The sequence below is a fragment of the Leptodactylus fuscus genome, chromosome 5 (assembly GCF_031893055.1).
Source record: "Leptodactylus fuscus isolate aLepFus1 chromosome 5, aLepFus1.hap2, whole genome shotgun sequence".
Classification (NCBI taxonomy): domain Eukaryota; kingdom Metazoa; phylum Chordata; class Amphibia; order Anura; family Leptodactylidae; genus Leptodactylus; species Leptodactylus fuscus.
The window spans coordinates 12,876,679-12,894,853 of record NC_134269.1 but is presented as its reverse complement, the minus strand read 5'-3'; the positions used below and the strand labels follow the sequence as shown (position 1 = coordinate 12,894,853).

The window sequence follows — 18,175 nt, the reverse complement described above, 5'->3', positions numbered from 1 at the left end:
GCTCCTCACCTCTGTTGTGCAAGATGTGATGGTGATCTTAGAGGTTTGCTGTCTCAATGATATGACAGCAACCGAAGGATTGTGTGTCCGACTGTTACTTCTATCTAATAAATGTGCCTGGTTTCTCTAAGAATAAAAAATGCATTGAATATCCCAATCTGCCTTCAGCTAGGCCAGTGTCACATGATGACACTCTTCCAGTACCAAAGCCACCAGAGCCATGGAGTCTAGAGGAGGCAGCCAATGAAGATGTTGCAGTCCGTAGGTCAGAGATGGGGAACGACGCTGATTCAGACTTAAAGACTTGTATGTCTGCTAAATCTCATCTTTTAACACAGCCAGAACTGAATAACTTGGTCTGGGACTTACATTTGCCAAAGGCAAATGCAGCGTTACTGGATTCAGGCGTCAGGGATGGCACTTGCTTTCACCTGGTACAAAAGTTTCTGTCTTTCGAAGCCACACAGATCAGGATGACATTGGTGGATTATGTAGTTAATTTGTTTTCCCTTAGTCCTAATAGCGGCACAAGGCTTGCTTTGTGTCGCTGGTAGGACGACAGGGAACCTGTGTTTCTGCACAGACATTGATGGGTTATTCGCAGCATTGGGTTGTGTGCATGAGCCGAATCAGTGGCATCTCTTTATTGACTCAGTCTCAAGGCGGTCTTGTTACATAATGGTAATATTCAACCTTCACTACCTATTGGCTACGCCGCACACATGATAGAAACATATGAGAACATGGAACGCGTCAAGGACATCAACTACAACTGTGGAGATGTAAAAGTAGTGGCACTGCTGCTTGGATATACCAAGTACTGCTGTTTCTTTAGGAATGGGACAGCCATGCTAAGCAGTCACATGATAGTAGAAGGAAGTGGCCGATCCGTAACCAGTTGACCCCCGGGCAGAATAATGTTGCACATAAGGCACTTGTGCACCCAGCAATGATATTTCTGCCTCACTTCACATAAAACTCGGGGCTGCTGAAAATTTTTGAAGGAAGCAGAAGGTTTTTCGTTACTTGACACAAATGTTCCCAGGAATGACCTACGCCAAGATTAAGGAAGGCATTTTTGTTGGTCCACAAATCCGACACCTCATAAGTGACAATCACTTCGAAGAGCTGCAGGTGGGGCCTGAGAAATTCGCTTGATCATCTTATAAGGATGTTTCGGAGAATTTCCTTGGCATCCATCGAGCACCAAACTACAGCGACTTGGTTGACGACCCTTCTTGAAGCTTACAAAGCCACTATTATAAAAATAATTCATTTATTGACAGTGTATAAGATGCTGCATCTGGAATTATTTACTTAGAATCTGATTGGTTGCGGTCTCTAATCATGTGACACAAGGTCCGAGGCTCCGCCTCCAGGAGCTGCACGCAGGTGACCACAGGGGTTGCAGGAACGCGGGTGACGTACTCTCTCTCCCCTCGCTTGAAGCGAGTCAGCTGCGATAACGCTAAAGACAAAAACTTGCAAGTTGTACCTGCACTGATACATTGTACCGAATGTACATCGATAGTGGATGGTCTTACCTGAAGTCATGGCTCCGGAGGATTCCATTAGCTGCTTGAAGGTGAGGACAAAGGGGCGGGATATGGCAGGACGGGTCATGAGGAAGGTCAGGTGGTCTAGCAGAGGGTCACTGCTGTCCTCGTCACCCTGCAGGGCAGGACTGATGTAAATTTAAGCAACACCATCTACACTGACTCGCTATGCTAATGTGTACACTTACCGACAACTCACTCCGCCCCCGGCTCTTCACTACTATTTTACCCCGCGACAAGACCCGCCCCTGCAGAGCCTCCCATAGACTAGGTGAGATCCCCAGCATCAATGAGACAGCCTGGTCCTGCAGGTGGAGCTGCACCTCTCCAGATCCGTCCTCTGCTTTCACCCTGACGTGGACAAGAGCATGTTAACCCTTCATGTACTCTGCCGTCCCAACATGTAAAACGTAGCTGTCCACTCACCAAGCTTTTGCTCTGAAGACCCCAGACTGAGAGGTGCAGGAGGGCGAGCGGTCACAGGAACCCTGCAGGTCAAAACAGATCTTAGCCAAGTAGTATTTGGGAAGTGACGGACTGGAAACGTCCAGCAGACTGACCTGCATGAAGGCGCTGCCGCACATGGAGCAGTCCCAGTGCAACGTCATGGTAAGGACACAGGTCACGGAACATAAGGCACGCTGTGGGGTTGGGGTCCCTGCGAGCTGTCTGAACAACACCAGAGGGGGTGCAGAGGCATCATCACTGTAAGCAGAGGACAAGATCAATCTACAAGATTCTAATATACTTTGATCTGGTAGTTTGCTACAATGTATCAGTGCAGGTAAGGTGTATGAGCCTCTAGTGCAGGGGTAGGAAACCTTCGGCACTCCAGCTGTTGCAAAACTACAACTCTCAGCATGCATACTTGCTCTGCTGCTCTTGGAACTCCCATGGAAGTGAATAGAGCATGCTGGGAGTTGTAGTTTCACAGCAGCTGGAGACCCGAAGGTTCCCTCCCCCTGCTCTAGTGTTTGGACACAGGATTGTTCTCAGCTACTGGGTGTAAATAACAATCCTATTTACTGACAACTAGCAGAGATCTTGAGGAACTGAGACAAAGCAAGTACGAAACTTGAAGAACTTTTCCATCGTGTAGTTTTATGTAAAGAAATGAGCTGTGGTAGTTACAAGACATAAGAAAAATACTCACAAATTCTCTACTGGGGGGTTCAAGATGCTTATGTGGGTGGTGGGCACACTGCGGAGATAGACTCTGCCAGACCTTACGGGGAAAGCAGAAAGATCAGCTCTTCATATACACATTATACAATATGTAAACCAGCAGAATAGTGAGCGCAGCTCTGGAGTATAATACAGGATAAGTAATGTAATGTATGTACACAGTGACTGCACCAGCAGAATAGTGAGCGCAGCTCTGGAGTATAATACAGGATAAGTAATGTAATGTAATGTACACAGTGACTGCACAGCAGAATAGTGAGCGCAGCTCTGGAGTATAATACAGGATAAGTAATGTAATGTATGTACACAGTGACTGCACCAGCAGAATAGTGAGCGCAGCTCTGGAGTATAATACAGGATAAGTAATGTATGTACACAGTGACTGTACCAGCAGAATAGTGAGCGCAGCTCTGGAGTATAATACAGGATAAGTAATGTAATGTATGTACACAGTGACTATACCAGCAGAATAGTGAGCGCAGCTCTGGAGTATAATACAGGATAAGTAATGTATGTACACAGTGACTGTACCAGCAGAATAGTGAGCGCAGCTCTGGAGTATAATACAGGATAAGTAATGTAATGTATGTACACAGTGACTGCGCCAGCAGAATAGTGAGTGCAGCTCTGGAGTATAATACAGGATAAGTAATGTATGTACACAGTGACTGCACCAGCAGAATAGTGAGCGCAGCTCTGGAGTATAATACAGGATAAGTAATGTAATGTATGTACACAGTGACTGCACGAGCAGAATAGTGAGCGCAGCTCTGGAGTATAATACAGGATAAGTAATGTAATGTATGTACACAGTGACTATACCAGCAGAATAGTGAGCGCAGCTCTGGAGTATAATACAGGATAAGTAATGTATGTACACAGTGACTGTACCAGCAGAATAGTGAGCGCAGCTCTGGAGTATAATACAGGATAAGTAATGTAATGTATGTACACAGTGACTGCGCCAGCAGAATAGTGAGCGCAGCTCTGGAGTATAATACAGGATAAGTAATGTAATGTACGTACACAGTGACTGCACCAGCAGAATAGTGAGCGCAGCTCTGGAGTATAATACAGGATAAGTAATGTAATGTATGTACACAGTGACTGCACCAGCAGAATAGTGAGCGCAGCTCTGGAGTATAATACAGGATAAGTAATGTATGTACACAGTGACTGTACCAGCAGAATAGTGAGCGCAGCTCTGGAGTATAATACAGGATAAGTAATGTAATGTATGTACACAGTGACTATACCAGCAGAATAGTGAGCGCAGCTCTGGAGTATAATACAGGATAAGTAATGTATGTACACAGTGACTGTACCAGCAGAATAGTGAGCGCAGCTCTGGAGTATAATACAGGATAAGTAATGTAATGTATGTACACAGTGACTGCGCCAGCAGAATAGTGAGTGCAGCTCTGGAGTATAATACAGGATAAGTAATGTATGTACACAGTGACTGCACCAGCAGAATAGTGAGCGCAGCTCTGGAGTATAATACAGGATAAGTAATGTAATGTATGTACACAGTGACTGCACCAGCAGAATAGTGAGCGCAGCTCTGGAGTATAATACAGGATAAGTAATGTAATGTATGTACACAGTGACTATACCAGCAGAATAGTGAGCGCAGCTCTGGAGTATAATACAGGATAAGTAATGTATGTACACAGTGACTGTACCAGCAGAATAGTGAGCGCAGCTCTGGAGTATAATACAGGATAAGTAATGTAATGTATGTACACAGTGACTGCGCCAGCAGAATAGTGAGTGCAGCTCTGGAGTATAATACAGGATAAGTAATGTATGTACACAGTGACTGCACCAGCAGAATAGTGAGCGCAGCTCTGGAGTATAATACAGGATAAGTAATGTAATGTATGTACACAGTGACTGCACCAGCAGAATAGTGAGCGCAGCTCTGGAGTATAATACAGGATAAGTAATGTAATGTATGTACACAGTGACTGTACCAGCAGAATAGTGAGCGCAGCTCTGGAGTATAATACAGGATAAGTAATGTAATGTATGTACACCGTGACTGCACCAGCAGAATAGTGAGCGCAGCTCTGGAGTATAATACAGGATAAGTAATGTAATGTATGTACACCATGACTGCACCAGCAGAATAGTGAGCGCAGCTCTGGAGTATAATACAGGATAAGTAATGTAATGTATGTACACCGTGACTGCACCAGCAGAATAGTGAGCGCAGCTCTGGAGTATAATACAGGATAAGTAATGTAATGTATGTACACAGTGACTGCACCAGCAGAATAGTGAGCGCAGCTCTGGAGTATAATACAGGATAAGTAATGTATGTACACAGTGACTGTACCAGCAGAATAGTGAGCGCAGCTCTGGAGTATAATACAGGATAAGTAATGTAATGTATGTACACAGTGACTGCGCCAGCAGAATAGTGAGCGCAGCTCTGGAGTATAATACAGGATAAGTAATGTAATGTATGTACACAGTGACTGCACCAGCAGAATAGTGAGCGCAGCTCTGCAGTATAATACAGGATAAGTAATGTAATGTATGTACACAGTGACTGTACCAGCAGAATAGTGAGCGCAGCTCTGGAGTATAATACAGGATACGTGATGTAATGTATGTACACAGTGACTGTACCAGCAGAATAGTGAGTGCAGCTCTGGAGTATAATACAGGATAAGTAATGTAATGTATGTACACAGTGACTGTACCAGCAGAATAGTGAGTGCAGCTCTGGAGTATAATACAGGATAAGTAATGTAATGTATGTACACAGTGACTGCACCAGCAGAATAGTGAGCGCAGCTCTGGAGTATAATACAGGATAAGTAATGTAATGTATGTACACAGTGACTGCACCAGCAGAATAGTGAGCGCAGCTCTACAGTATAATACAGGATAAGTAATATAATGTATGTACACAGTGACTGTACCAGCAGAATAGTGAGCGCAGCTCTGGAGTATAATACAGGATACGTGATGTAATGTATGTACACAGTGACTGCAAGAGCAGAATAGTGAGCGCAGCTCTGGAGTATAATACAGGATAAGTAATGTAATGTACGTACACAGTGACTGCACCAGCAGAATAGTGAGCGCAGCTCTGGAGTATAATACAGGATAAGTAATGTAATGTACGTACACAGTGACTGCACCAGCAGAATAGTGAGCGCAGCTCTGGAGTATAATACAGGATAAGTAATGTAATGTACGTACACAGTGACTGCACCAGCAGAATAGTGAGCGCAGCTCTGGAGTATAATACAGGATAAGTAATGTAATGTATGTACACAGTGACTGCACCAGCAGAATAGTGAGCGCAGCTCTGGAGTATAATACAGGATAAGTAATGTAATGTATGTACACAGTGACTGCACCAGCAGAATAGTGAGCGCAGCTCTGGAGTATAATACAGGATAAGTAATGTAATGTATGTACACAGTGACTGCACCAGCAGAATAGTGAGCGCAGCTCTGGAGTATAATACAGGATAAGTAATGTAATGTATGTACACAGTGACTGCACCAGCAGAATAGTGAGTGCAGCTCTGGAGTATAATACAGGATGGGTGTAGATTATTCAATAATATTAGGAGGGTACATGCATTTTTTATTTATTAGGATATTGTTGGGGGTTTGGTTGGCTGTAACACTACCTGGACACTTTCCTTTCCAAGCCTTGCAGCATTACTGTGGTCCCCGGTAGAAGGCCCAGAGGGTAGGGGCCCCCTGAGACATCCAGATATACAGATGCAGATGACAGGCTCTGTGGCTGTGTTAAGGTCAGTTTGATGGAGGCTCCGGGAGGCAGGAAGGAGTCTGGAGGAGGACAAGGGGTTAACATCATACATGAAAATGGAGCAGTAAGGCTGTGTTCACATGAAGGAATTTGCTGTGGATTAGGGGCATATTCCTTTCGGAATCTGCCTCCCATTGTTTTAATGGGAGGCCGAGATCGCAGCGGGACTTGGTAAAAAGAAGGATCTTGCCGTGGATTCCACGTCTCGAGACTCCCTCCTGTTTTTGCCCATTCGTGCACTACATCGGCATCCCATTGTGGCTAGACAGTAGCGGAAAATGAAGAGGCATTCCTCCTCATTTTCTGCTGTGTGAACATACCCTAAAAAGACAATCCTACCTACCAGCAGTGCTGTGTGTGCTGTATGACACGGCCTTTGTACTCTGTGTGTCACACATGGAGCGGCTGGACACCACGCCGGTCACAGACAGTAGACAGTCAGCAGAGCTAGAAGAAACACAGTCTAAGTGAATGAGGATAAAACATGGCAGCTCTGACAGCAAATCCCATACTGAGGGGCAGCTCACCTCTTCCTCAGAGCTTCTTCTACAGACAGGACATCGGCCAGGCCTGGTGACAACGCAGAGGTCTACATACACAGACAGGACAGATCAGAGGGCGAACGTGGGAGGATGAGTAGTTCTAGGCATAAAATCCAACAGCAGGGACACCTCACCTCAACATCTTCTAATGTCCAATCCACGGGCACCTGCAGACAGTGAGGAGTGGTGACCATGTTTAGGCGAGGAGCAGATAAATGGTCAAATATCTCCGAATTCTGTGTAAAGAAAAAAGGGAGCAAATGGTGAAATGTCATCAGGAAGGAATAGTCTGCCCCTCCTCCTATAGGGTGATACAGAAGGGAGCTATGAGTCTGCCCCTCCTCCTATAGGGTGATACAGACAGAAGGGGGCTATGAGTCTGCTCCTCCTCCTATAGGGTGATACAGAAGGGAGCTATGAGTCTGCCCCTCCTCCTATAGGGTGATACAGACAGAAGGGAGCTATGAGTCTGCCCCTCCTCCTATAGGGTGATACAGACAGAAGGGAGCTATGAGTCTGCCCCTCCTCCTATAGGGTGATACAGAAGGGAGCTATGAGTCTGCCCCTCCTCCTATAGGGTGATACAGAAGGGAGCTATGAGTCTGCCCCTCCTCCTATAGGGTGATACAGAAGGGAGCTATGAGTCTGCCCCTCCTCCTATAGGGTGATACAGAAGGGAGCTATGAGTCTGCCCCTCCTCCTATAGGGTGATACAGAAGGGAGCTATGAGTCTGGTCCTCCTCCTATAGGGTGATACAGACAGAAGGGAGCTATGAGTCTGCCCCTCCTCCTGCAGGGTGATACAGAAGGGAGCTATTAGTGCGCCCCTCCTCCTGCAGGGTGACAGGAGTACTGCAGGTCACATCGCCTCTCACCGTCTCTCCCGTTGCAGTCAGACGATACAACTTGCGGAGTTGCAGGAAATGAAACCATCGTACTGCGGAGGAGGAGAACATCAGTGTGACCTGCATGGAGACAACACAAGAGGTTACTCGGGGTCACTGGCAGATAACACAGAATGTCAGGACAATGGCTTCCTCCAGCTCGGACCTTAGAAACCCTTTTCTGTGCTGTATCTGATCGGGCCCCTCCGTCCCCTTCTTCAGGTTTTGCCTCCCTGACCCATGACGCTGTAGCCCGGAACTGGAGCTCCTTGTTCTGCCCCGGTTTCCTGCACCTCCCCTCTATTCTCTCTACCACCAGGAGGCGCTGTGCCCAGGAAGCCTCCATTCGTGGTATTTTCTCTGGGGGTTGAACCCCAGATAATGAAACGGGGCAAGAAGAAGAGGAGGGATGGGAGGAGTGGAGGATTCTGACATCCTGAGCCAGGAACATAGCGTACGTCCTAGGACAGAAGGAGACAGGAGACATGGAGATTTCTGCACATTCGTCTCATGTAGTCGTGAGACATGGAGAGATCGTTACTTGCTGCGTCGATGTTCATTGTCGTCTTTAATCCGTACGTTTTCTGTCACCAAGCGATAGCGGCGAACTTCGAGGACGCAGCCTGCAAGACACGAGCGCCGAAACATGATGAAAATCAATGTAGGATGTTTTCCATTACTAGCACATGAGTCTCTGCGCCGTGTCCAAGGGCCTGCGCTCTCTAGAGACCTCCTATTGTGAAATCCGCGGCGATCAAGAAGCGGGGACATGTACCTACCGATCCAGGTGATGGGAGGAGCCGGCAACACCAGGCAGGGAAGAGAGGACGACTGATCCTTTAATAGCAGAGACCCCGAGGAGGAGGAGGCATGAAGAACACCGAGCAGGACCTGGAGAGAGGGTAGAAGATGAGTCCAGGACAATGACGTCTGTGATGTCACAGCTTAAAGGGTCCCAAATATCCAATAACTAACACAAAGCGATGGCCCAAAATCCTGCCCCCTATAGACCAGCATCAATCTGAGTACTTAACCCCTTCCCACCGATGGCATTTTTTGAATTTCGTTTTTCGTTTTTGACTCCCCTCCTTCTAAACCCCATAACTTTTTTATTTCTCCGCTCCCAGAGCCATATGAGGTCTAAATTTTTGCGGGACAAATTTTTCTTCATGATGCTACCATTAATTATTCTATATAATGTACTGGGAAGCAGGGAAAAAATTCAGAATGGGGTGGATTTGGAGAAAAAATGCATTTCTGCGACTTTCTTACGGGCTTTGGTTTTACGGCGTTCACTGTGCAGCCAAAATGACCTGTCCCCTGTATTCTGTGTTTCGGTACGGTTCCAGGGATACCAAATTTATATGGTTTTATTTACATTTTGACCCCTTAAAAAAAATCCAAAACTGTGTTAAAATTTTTTTTTCTAAAAGTCGCCATATTCTGACCGCTGTAACTTTTTTATATGTAAGTGTACGGGGATGCATAGGGCGTCTTTTTTTGCGGGGCTGGGTGTACTTTGTAGTTCTACCATTTTCGGGAAATGTTATTGCTTTGATCACTTTTTATTCAAATTTTTATCAGAATCAAAACAGTGAAAAAAAGGCGGTTTGGCACTTTTGACTATTTTTCCCGCTACGGCGTTTACCGAACAGGAAAAATATTTTTATAGATTTGTAGAGCGGGCGATTTTGGACGCGGGGATACCTAACATGTATGTGTTTCACAGTTTTTAACTACTTTTATATGTGTTCTAGGGAAAGGGGGGTGATTTGAACTTTTAATTCTTTTTATATATTTTTTATATTTTTTTGTACTTTTTTTTTTTTCCATTCATTAGACCCCCTAGGGGTGTTGAACCCCAGGGGGTCTGATTACTAATGCAATGCATTACAATGCTAATGCATTGCAATGCATTGCAAAAAAGCATCCTTTCTTTTGCAGGCTGCATAGACCAACCTGCAAAAGAGAGGATTTGCAGACAAGCCTGGGAGTCTGTACAAGGCTCCCGGCTGTCATGGCAATGGGACGTCAGCCCTGGAGCATGCTCCAGGAGCCGGCGATCCCGGCAAAAATGGCGGCACCCATGCGCCGCCGGGAAAATGGAGCCTCTGGCGCCTTTGACCGCGGCGCCGGAGGGGTTAATGCCTCCGATCGGTCCGGGGACCGATTGGAGGCATTAGAGCCGGTTGTCTACTGCTTAAAGGAGTAGACACCCAGCGGCTATGGCGGCCACCCGGCTCCCGGGCGGTCGCCATAGTTACAGACCCGACATGCGCCGTACTATTACGGCGCATGTTGGGAAGGGGTTAAAGGATCCCAAATATCCAATAACTAACACAAAGCGATGGCCCAAAATCCTGCCCCCTATAGACAGAATCAATCTGAGTACTTAAAGGAACAGTCCAGGCACACCTGATACCCAGTGCAAGACCTGAGGGGGTGGAGCATGACAAAGAACAGAGAGGTTATGCTCCGCCCCTTACACTATGTATCATACCTGATAGACCGCCATAACGGGGCAAGGTACTCACGTGAGGAGTCGGCAGGTCTTCTGATCGCAGGAGGTCACAGGACCAGTGAAGACGACGGTTTGGCTCCTCTTCCCGATTTAGAGAGGAAGTGACCAGAGAAGGAAACAGAGCGAGAGGAGGGAGGGACCAAGGAGGAGACAGCGGAGAGTACTGAGGGGCGAAGAGGAGAGGCCACCATTAGATCACAGCCGCTGCCCCCCGACCTGTCCTAGCCCTTCTTCTTCTCCGTGGTACTTACCTCCCGCAGTGGACAGTCATGTGGATCTCCAACCATCTCTTCCTGTAAATCCCTTTCTCTCCTACCTGTGGGCCAGGTGGACAGCGTGGAGGATAACAACTTCTCTGCGGCGCTCCGTCCTCCATTATTGCGGGCGAGGCAGCTCAGTCGGAGCAGACGGGGACACAATCTGAAAGGACAAAATATCCAGTGAATAAGAGACAATGAATAGTAAGGGCTCCGGCCCACGCCGCCATCACTTACTTCTCCTGCAGCTTCTCGATGACGTCATACACCCACAGATACTCCGGCAGTCGCAGGCGGTATCGGAACAGGAGGTGTAGGTACAAGTTACTGGAGCCAGAGAACAGGGAGCATGGCGCGCTCAGATGAGAGAACTCTCCTATTCTGACCCGGCTTCTGAGACAGCACGAGAGGACCAGAGTGGGGAAGAGAGGGCAGGGAGACTGCTGCAGGTGGGCATCAAAGACCTGAAAACCAGGACCATGAACAACCCGGATGTCATCGTATTACACCTCACCTCGTATGATACCTCACCTCAATTCTGGCGCCGACTCTCAGTCCTCTCCCTCCGTTCTGTAGTTGGGTATATGCTGTGCAGAGAAGCAGAGCCCCGTCCAGCTCATACAGGCCTGCAGGGGCACTGAGGACCCGGGTCACCACACCCTGAGGGAGAGAACAACTGACACATCAAATATGGAGGAGATAAGCGGATACTGGACACTAAGCAAGGAAAACCTTAGGTGTCCCTTGACGGACAATAACTCCCAGCATGCCTGTACAATCTCCACTGCGGCCTCCACGTGTCCCATGCCCACTCCTTACCTTGTAGTGTAATGTCTTGGACACTTTGTTTCGCCTGCCCACCGCTTTCTCCTCAGAATATCCATGGGAAGCTTTAGGTTCAGCAGGTTCTGTTAAGTTTTCAGAATTCTCCATAATAGGGGTGGAGGGCGAGGCGGGCGAGAGCGGGGGGCGTGGGATGAGAATCGAAGAGGAGGTCACAGCAAACACCTGCTGAGGTGACCCACGAAGACACGACAATGCGAGTGACGTCACTTCATACGTCTCCCCAACGTCTAAGACTTGGTACCAAGAGAGCTTGGAAGGAACCTGAAAAAGAGGAGGAAACAGATAGGGCCCGAAAATGAGGCTGATGGGGGCGATACTGCTGAAGGGAGCTATGAGCCTGCCCCGCCCCCTGTAGGACGTTACCTACCTGTACAATCACAGGCACAGACCAGTTTCTGTACTGAAGAAAGAAGAAGAAGAATGTCTTACTCCGGACGGTGACCAGCGAGGTGACTAATGACAGCTCACCCACTACTGACACTCGGGATCCTCGGGGGTGATCCCTGCAGAGAGAGGGGACTGAGACGTGAGACACCGAGAGACCGAAAAAGATGGAGGCAGAAATCAAAAGAGGAGAGACCACAGGCTGAATGATACGAGGAGGGGGAAGAGGCTGCGGGACCGACAGGAGGAAGAGGGGGGAAGAGGCTGCGGGACCGACAGGAGGAAGAGGCTGCGGGACCGACAGGAGGAAGAGGCTGCGGGACCGACAGGAGGAAGAGGCTGCGGGACCGACAGGAGGAAGAGGCTGCGGGACCGACAGGAGGAGGAGGCTGCGGGACCGACAGGAGGAAGAGGCTGCGGGACCGACGCGAGGAAGAGGCTGCGGGACCGACGCGAGGAAGAGGCTGCGGGACCGACGCGAGGAAGAGGCTGCGGGACCGACGCGAGGAAGAGGCTGCGGGACCGACGCGAGGAAGAGGCTGCGGGACCGACGCGAGGAAGAGGCTGCGGGACCGACGCGAGGAAGAGGCTGCGGGACCGACGCGAGGAAGAGGCTGCGGGACCGACGCGAGGAAGAGGCTGCGGGACCGACGCGAGGAAGAGGCTGCGGGACCGACGCGAGGAAGAGGCTGCGGGACCGACGCGAGGAAGAGGCTGCGGGACCGACGCGAGGAAGAGGCGGCGGGACCGACGCGAGGAAGAGGCTGCGGGACCGACAGGAGGAAGAGGCTGCGGGACCGACGCAAGGAAGAGGCTGCGGGACCGACGCGAGGAAGAGGCTGCGGGACCGACGCGAGGAAGAGGCTGCGGGACCGACAGGAGGAAGAGGCTGCGGGACCGACGCGAGGAAGAGGCTGCGGGACCGACGCGAGGAAGAGGCTGCGGGACCGACGCGAGGAAGAGGCTGCGGGACCGACGCGAGGAAGAGGCTGCGGGACCGACGCGAGGAAGAGGCTGCGGGACCGACGCGAGGAAGAGGCTGCGGGACCGACGCGAGGAAGAGGCTGCGGGACCGACGCGAGGAAGAGGCTGCGGGACCGACGCGAGGAAGAGGCTGCGGGACCGACAGGAGGAAGAGGCTGCGGGACCGACAGGAGGAAGAGGCTGCAGGACCGACAGGAGGAAGAGGCTGCGGGACCGACAGGAGGAAGAGGCTGCGGGACCGACAGGAGGAAGAGGCTGCGGGACCGACGCGAGGAAGAGGCTGCGGGACCGACAGGAGGAAGAGGCTGCGGGACCGACGCGAGGAAGAGGCTGCGGGACCGACGCGAGGAAGAGGCTGCGGGACCGACAGGAGGAAGAGGCTGCGGGACCGACGCGAGGAAGAGGCTGCGGGACCGACAGGAGGAAGAGGCTGCGGGACCGACAGGAGGAAGAGGCTGCGGGACCGACGCGAGGAAGAGGCTGCGGGACCGACAGGAGGAAGAGGCTGCGGGACCGACGCGAGGAAGAGGCTGCGGGACCGACAGGAGGAAGAGGCTGCGGGACCGACAGGAGGAAGAGGCTGCGGGACCGACGCGAGGAAGAGGCTGCGGGACCGACAGGAGGAAGAGGCTGCGGGACCGACAGGAGGAAGAGGCTGCGGGACCGACAGGAGGAAGAGGCTGCGGGACCGACAGGAGGAAGAGGCTGCGGGACCGACGCGAGGAAGAGGCTGCGGGACCGACAGGAGGAAGAGGCTGCGGGACCGACAGGAGGAAGAGGCTGCGGGACCGACAGGAGGAAGAGGCTGCGGGACCGACGCGAGGAAGAGGCTGCGGGACCGACAGGAGGAAGAGGCTGCGGGACCGACAGGAGGAAGAGGCTGCGGGACCGACAGGAGGAAGAGGCTGCGGGACCGACAGGAGGAAGAGGCTGCGGGACCGACGCGAGGAAGAGGCTGCGGGACCGACAGGAGGAAGAGGCTGCGGGACCGACAGGAGGAAGAGGCTGCGGGACCGACAGGAGGAAGAGGCTGCGGGACCGACGCGAGGAAGAGGCTGCGGGACCGACGCGAGGAAGAGGCTGCGGGACCGACGCGAGGAAGAGGCTGCGGGACCGACGCGAGGAAGAGGCTGCGGGACCGACGCGAGGAAGAGGCTGCGGGACCGACAGGAGGAAGAGGCTGCAGGACCGACAGGAGGAAGAGGCTGCGGGACCGACGCGAGGAAGAGGCTGCGGGACCGACGCGAGGAAGAGGCTGCGGGACCGACAGGAGGAAGAGGCTGCAGGACCGACAGGAGGAAGAGGCTGCAGGACCGACAGGAGGAAGAGGCTGCAGGACCGACGCGAGGAAGAGGCTGCAGGACCGACGCGAGGAAGAGGCTGCGGGACCGACGCGAGGAAGAGGCTGCGGGACCGACGCGAGGAAGAGGCTGCGGGACCGACGCGAGGAAGAGGCTGCGGGACCGACGCGAGGAAGAGGCTGCGGGACCGACGCGAGGAAGAGGCTGCGGGACCGACAGGAGGAAGAGGCTGCAGGACCGACAGGAGGAAGAGGCTGCAGGACCGACGCGAGGAAGAGGCTGCGGGACCGACGCGAGGAAGAGGCTGCGGGACCGACGCGAGGAAGAGGCTGCGGGACCGACAGGAGGAAGAGGCTGCAGGACCGACGCGAGGAAGAGGCTGCAGGACCGACGCGAGGAAGAGGCTGCAGGACCGACAGGAGGAAGAGGCTGCGGGACCGACGCGAGGAAGAGGCTGCGGGACCGACGCGAGGAAGAGGCTGCGGGACCGACGCGAGGAAGAGGCTGCGGGACCGACGCGAGGAAGAGGCTGCGGGACCGACGCGAGGAAGAGGCTGCGGGACCGACAGAAGGAGGAAGGAGAGGTTGCAGGAATTACAGGAGGAGAAGGAGAGGCCATCAGACAATTACCTGTCACCCAGGAGCAGGACTGCAGCCTCTGGAGTGATACCTGAGGGATCTGTTGGGGCTTCTGCTCTGACCTCTGGCCGGGTGACAGGGATCGGAGGTGTCAGGACCTCCACATAACCTCCATTTTGATGAGTGGGGATATAAGTCCAGCAAGGAAATAAGAACAGCGAGCCCAGACATGAGCAATCAAACCGAGACATCTGCAGAGACAAGGATGACGTCACACAACCGCTCAGGGATTTGTAGTTTGGGGTCCTTGTGTCCCCATCACCGCACCTCACCTCACACGGTACACAACCACTGGCGTCGTGGATATACAGGTTCCCATCAGGCTCCCCGTTGCCAGCAGTGGGCCGGTCTGTGATGTAGCCCACCAGGAGGAGGCGTGCTCGGGGCAGTATGGTAGGGGGCGCACTGCTGGATTCTGTCCTGTGCTCCAAACCCTCACGGCTCCACTGCTGGAAGTGCTCAGTGTCCCAGCCCAGGAGGGAGACGCAGGGCGAGTGCTGGAGGGCGAGGAGCTGCGAAATCGGGGTGAAGCTGCGAAGAAACAAGAAAGAGATCAGAAAACCCCAAGACAACCAGACACTGACCCCTACAGGACAGCTGCAGCACTGCTATAGGCTAAATGTACCAAGAGGACAGAACCTGGACACAATGGACCTCTAGGACTGGCAGCGTGGGTACTGGGCCTGTACGTCCAAGGCATCACTGGGCTGACTGATAGTGGGCCTGCACCTCTAGGACTGACAGATACTGGGCCTGCACCTCTAGGACTGAAGATATTGGGTCCGCGTCTCTAGAACTGGTGCTAAAACCACTTGGCCTATATCCTCTCGGATTCTGGACCCGCACCTCTAGGACTCTTACTGGGGACAGTGGGCTTCAACTTCTAGAACTCTAGGATTGTCACCAGCTTCACCTCTGGATACTGTCATCTGCCGCACCTCTAGGACTACACCGTCGGGGTACTGTCACCGGCCACACCTCTAGGACTGTCCGCACCTCTAGGACTACACCTCTAGGACTGTCACCGGCCGCACCTCTAGGACTACACCTCTAGGACTGTCACCGGCCGCACCTCTAGGACTACACCGTCGGGGTACTGTCACCGGCCACACCTCTAGGACTGTCACCGGCCGCACCTCTAGGACTACACCTCTAGGACTGTCACCGGCCGCACCTCTAGGACTACACCTCTAGGGCTGTCACCGGCTGTACCTCTAGGACTACACCTCTAGGACTGTCACCGGCCGCACCTCTAGGACTGTCACCTGCCGCACCTCTAGGACTACACCTCTAGGACTGTCACCGGCTGCACCTCTAGGACTGTCACCAGCCGCACCTCTAGGACTACACCTCTAGGACTGTCACCTGCCGCACCTCTAGGACTACACCTCTAGGACTGTCACCGGCCGCACCTCTAGGACTGTCACCTGCCGCACCTCTAGGACTGTCCCCGGCCGCACCTCTAGGACTGTCCCCGGCCGCACCTCTAGGACTGTCCCCGGCCGCACCTCTAGGACTGTCCTCGGCCGCACCTCTAGGACTGTCCCCGGCCGCACCTCTAGGACTGTCCCCGGCCGCACCTCTAGGACTGTCCCCGGCCGCACCTCTAGGACTGTCCCCGGCCGCACCTCTAGGACTGTCCCCGGTCGCACCTCTAGGACTGTCCCCGGCCGCACCTCTAGGACTGTCACCGGCCGCACCTCTAGGACTGTCCCCGGTCGCACCTCTAGGACTGTCCCCGGCCGCACCTCTAGGACTGTCCCCGGCCGCACCTCTAGGACTGTCCCCGGCCGCACCTCTAGGACTGTCCCCGGCCGCACCTCTAGGACTGTCCCCGGCCGCACCTCTAGGACTGTCCCCGGCCGCACCTCTAGGACTGTCACCGGCCGCACCTCTAGGACTGTCCCCGGCCGCACCTCTAGGACTGTCCCCGGCCGCACCTCTAGGACTACACCTCTAGGACTGTCACCGGCCGCACCTCTAGGACTGTCCCCGGCCGCACCTCTAGGACTGTCCCCGGCCGCACCTCTAGGACTGTCACCGGCCGCACCTCTAGGACTGTTACTGGCCGCACCTCTAGGGCTGTCCCCGGCCGCACCTCTAGGACTGTTACTGGCCGCACCTCTAGGGCTGTCCCCGGCCGCACCTCTAGGGCTGTACCTGTAGCTGACAGGCAGCTGGGGGCTGTGGCTCCGCAGACATGGGATGAGCTCTCTCCCGGCCTCTCTCAGCTGCTCCAGGACATGTCTCTGCGCCGCCTGCAGCCAGGAGGTGACCTGTAACGAGAGGCGGACTGAGCCCCAGCAGACAGGCGGCACCTCCCCCTCCTCACACCCCGCACCCACCTGCACCCCCTGAGGAGCCCCCGTCTCCATGGACACCCCCTGACCCAACTTCACTCCATTCTTTACAAACTCCGAGATGTTCTGGCAAGTGACGGAAGTGACGTCATAACCCGGCATCAGGTACTGGCGGAAGTCTATGCCTGTGCAAACATAGCCATCTAGCGTTCCAATTGTGAACTACACCCACTGCAGTCTCAATACGGAGAGAACAAGGGGGCGCTCGCCACCTGGTGTTTAATATGTGAATTGCATCTACTCCATTCTCAGTATTTCTGTCTCTTGCGCAGGCCACGCTGGGAGTTGTAGTATTACAGCTCCAGGGCGCCTCCTGCTGTGTGTTATGGGGCAGAACCACCGAATAAGACGCAAAATGACAGGAGGAGTAACAATCCTACCCCAATAGTAAAAGTCTGAGCCTCCTCTATCATATACTACTCATCAAGGTAGCGTGGCCGAGACTCATCAAGGTAGCGTGGCCGAGCGGTCTAAGGCGCTGGATTAAGGCTCCAGTCTCTTCGGGGGCGTGGGTTCGAATCCCACCGCTGCCAAAAATGTTTTTTTTCCTCTTTCCCACTTCATTAGTTGTGGTTTAGAATTCTGTTCACATTTCTCATCTCTCCTGCGACATGTAACACACCTGGACTTCAGTTCTGATATGAAACATGCAATTTCTGACACACATTACAAAAATGTATATTCTCACAGAAAAGGGAACAAAGACACCATATTAGGTCAGAAAGATGCCAAATAAGGTTTTATTTAAAATCGTATACGTTTATGGAAAATATACTTCATGAATGTAAAAATTGGGCTCGTCCGGGATTTGAACCCGGGACCTCTCGCACCCAAAGCGAGAATCATACCCCTAGACCAACGAGCCAGATGACGGACTTGGCTCCAGGACTTCTCTAGAAGTGTAATCATGGGAGAACC

General features: G+C 52.6%; 1 protein-coding gene and 2 non-coding genes across 4 annotated transcripts; 1 reads left to right on the top strand and 2 right to left on the bottom strand.

The window, feature by feature from the left end:
* Positions 1–611: 611 nt before the first annotated feature.
* Positions 612–17,319, bottom strand: CTC1 (CST telomere replication complex component 1). 2 transcript variants are annotated; one of them, XM_075272445.1, is made up of 24 exons: positions 17,243–17,319; positions 17,058–17,173; positions 15,170–15,428; positions 14,889–15,088; positions 11,957–12,092; positions 11,563–11,850; positions 11,275–11,403; positions 10,981–11,207; positions 10,738–10,906; positions 10,500–10,649; positions 8,745–8,856; positions 8,507–8,588; positions 8,132–8,426; positions 7,957–8,046; positions 7,216–7,317; positions 7,067–7,128; positions 6,883–6,986; positions 6,397–6,559; positions 2,710–2,781; positions 2,117–2,261; positions 1,983–2,044; positions 1,745–1,907; positions 1,545–1,671; positions 612–1,468 (listed from the first exon to the last, which is right to left on the bottom strand). In XM_075272445.1, exons 1-24 carry the CDS (start codon positions 17,270–17,272, stop codon positions 1,314–1,316), a joined length of 3,438 nt encoding a protein of 1,145 aa, XP_075128546.1. In that variant the 5' UTR covers positions 17,273–17,319; the 3' UTR covers positions 612–1,313. The 2 variants fall into 2 exon arrangements, with proteins under 2 accessions (XP_075128546.1, XP_075128547.1); XM_075272446.1 differs by lacking the exons at positions 14,889–15,088; positions 17,058–17,173; positions 17,243–17,319 and having other exon boundaries at positions 15,170–15,343.
* A 389-nt stretch (positions 17,320–17,708) lies between these two features.
* TRNAL-AAG (transfer RNA leucine (anticodon AAG)) lies at positions 17,709–17,790 on the top strand. Its single transcript has one exon. It is a non-coding gene; the product is annotated as a tRNA-Leu (tRNA).
* A 260-nt stretch (positions 17,791–18,050) lies between these two features.
* On the bottom strand, positions 18,051–18,122 carry TRNAP-UGG (transfer RNA proline (anticodon UGG)). The gene has a single exon. It is a non-coding gene; the product is annotated as a tRNA-Pro (tRNA).
* Positions 18,123–18,175: the final 53 nt, after the last annotated feature.

Coding starts and splice junctions, on each gene's coding strand:
- CTC1 (XM_075272445.1), bottom strand. CDS start 17,272: ATGGAGACGGGGGCTCCTCAGGGGGTGCAG. Junction 2,045..2,116: donor GCGGCAGCGCCTTCATGCAG/GTCAGTCTGCTG, acceptor TTTGACCTGCAG/GGTTCCTGTGACCGCTCGCC. Junction 1,469..1,544: donor CTCCGGAGCCATGACTTCAG/GTAAGACCATCC, acceptor TTTTGTCTTTAG/CGTTATCGCAGCTGACTCGC.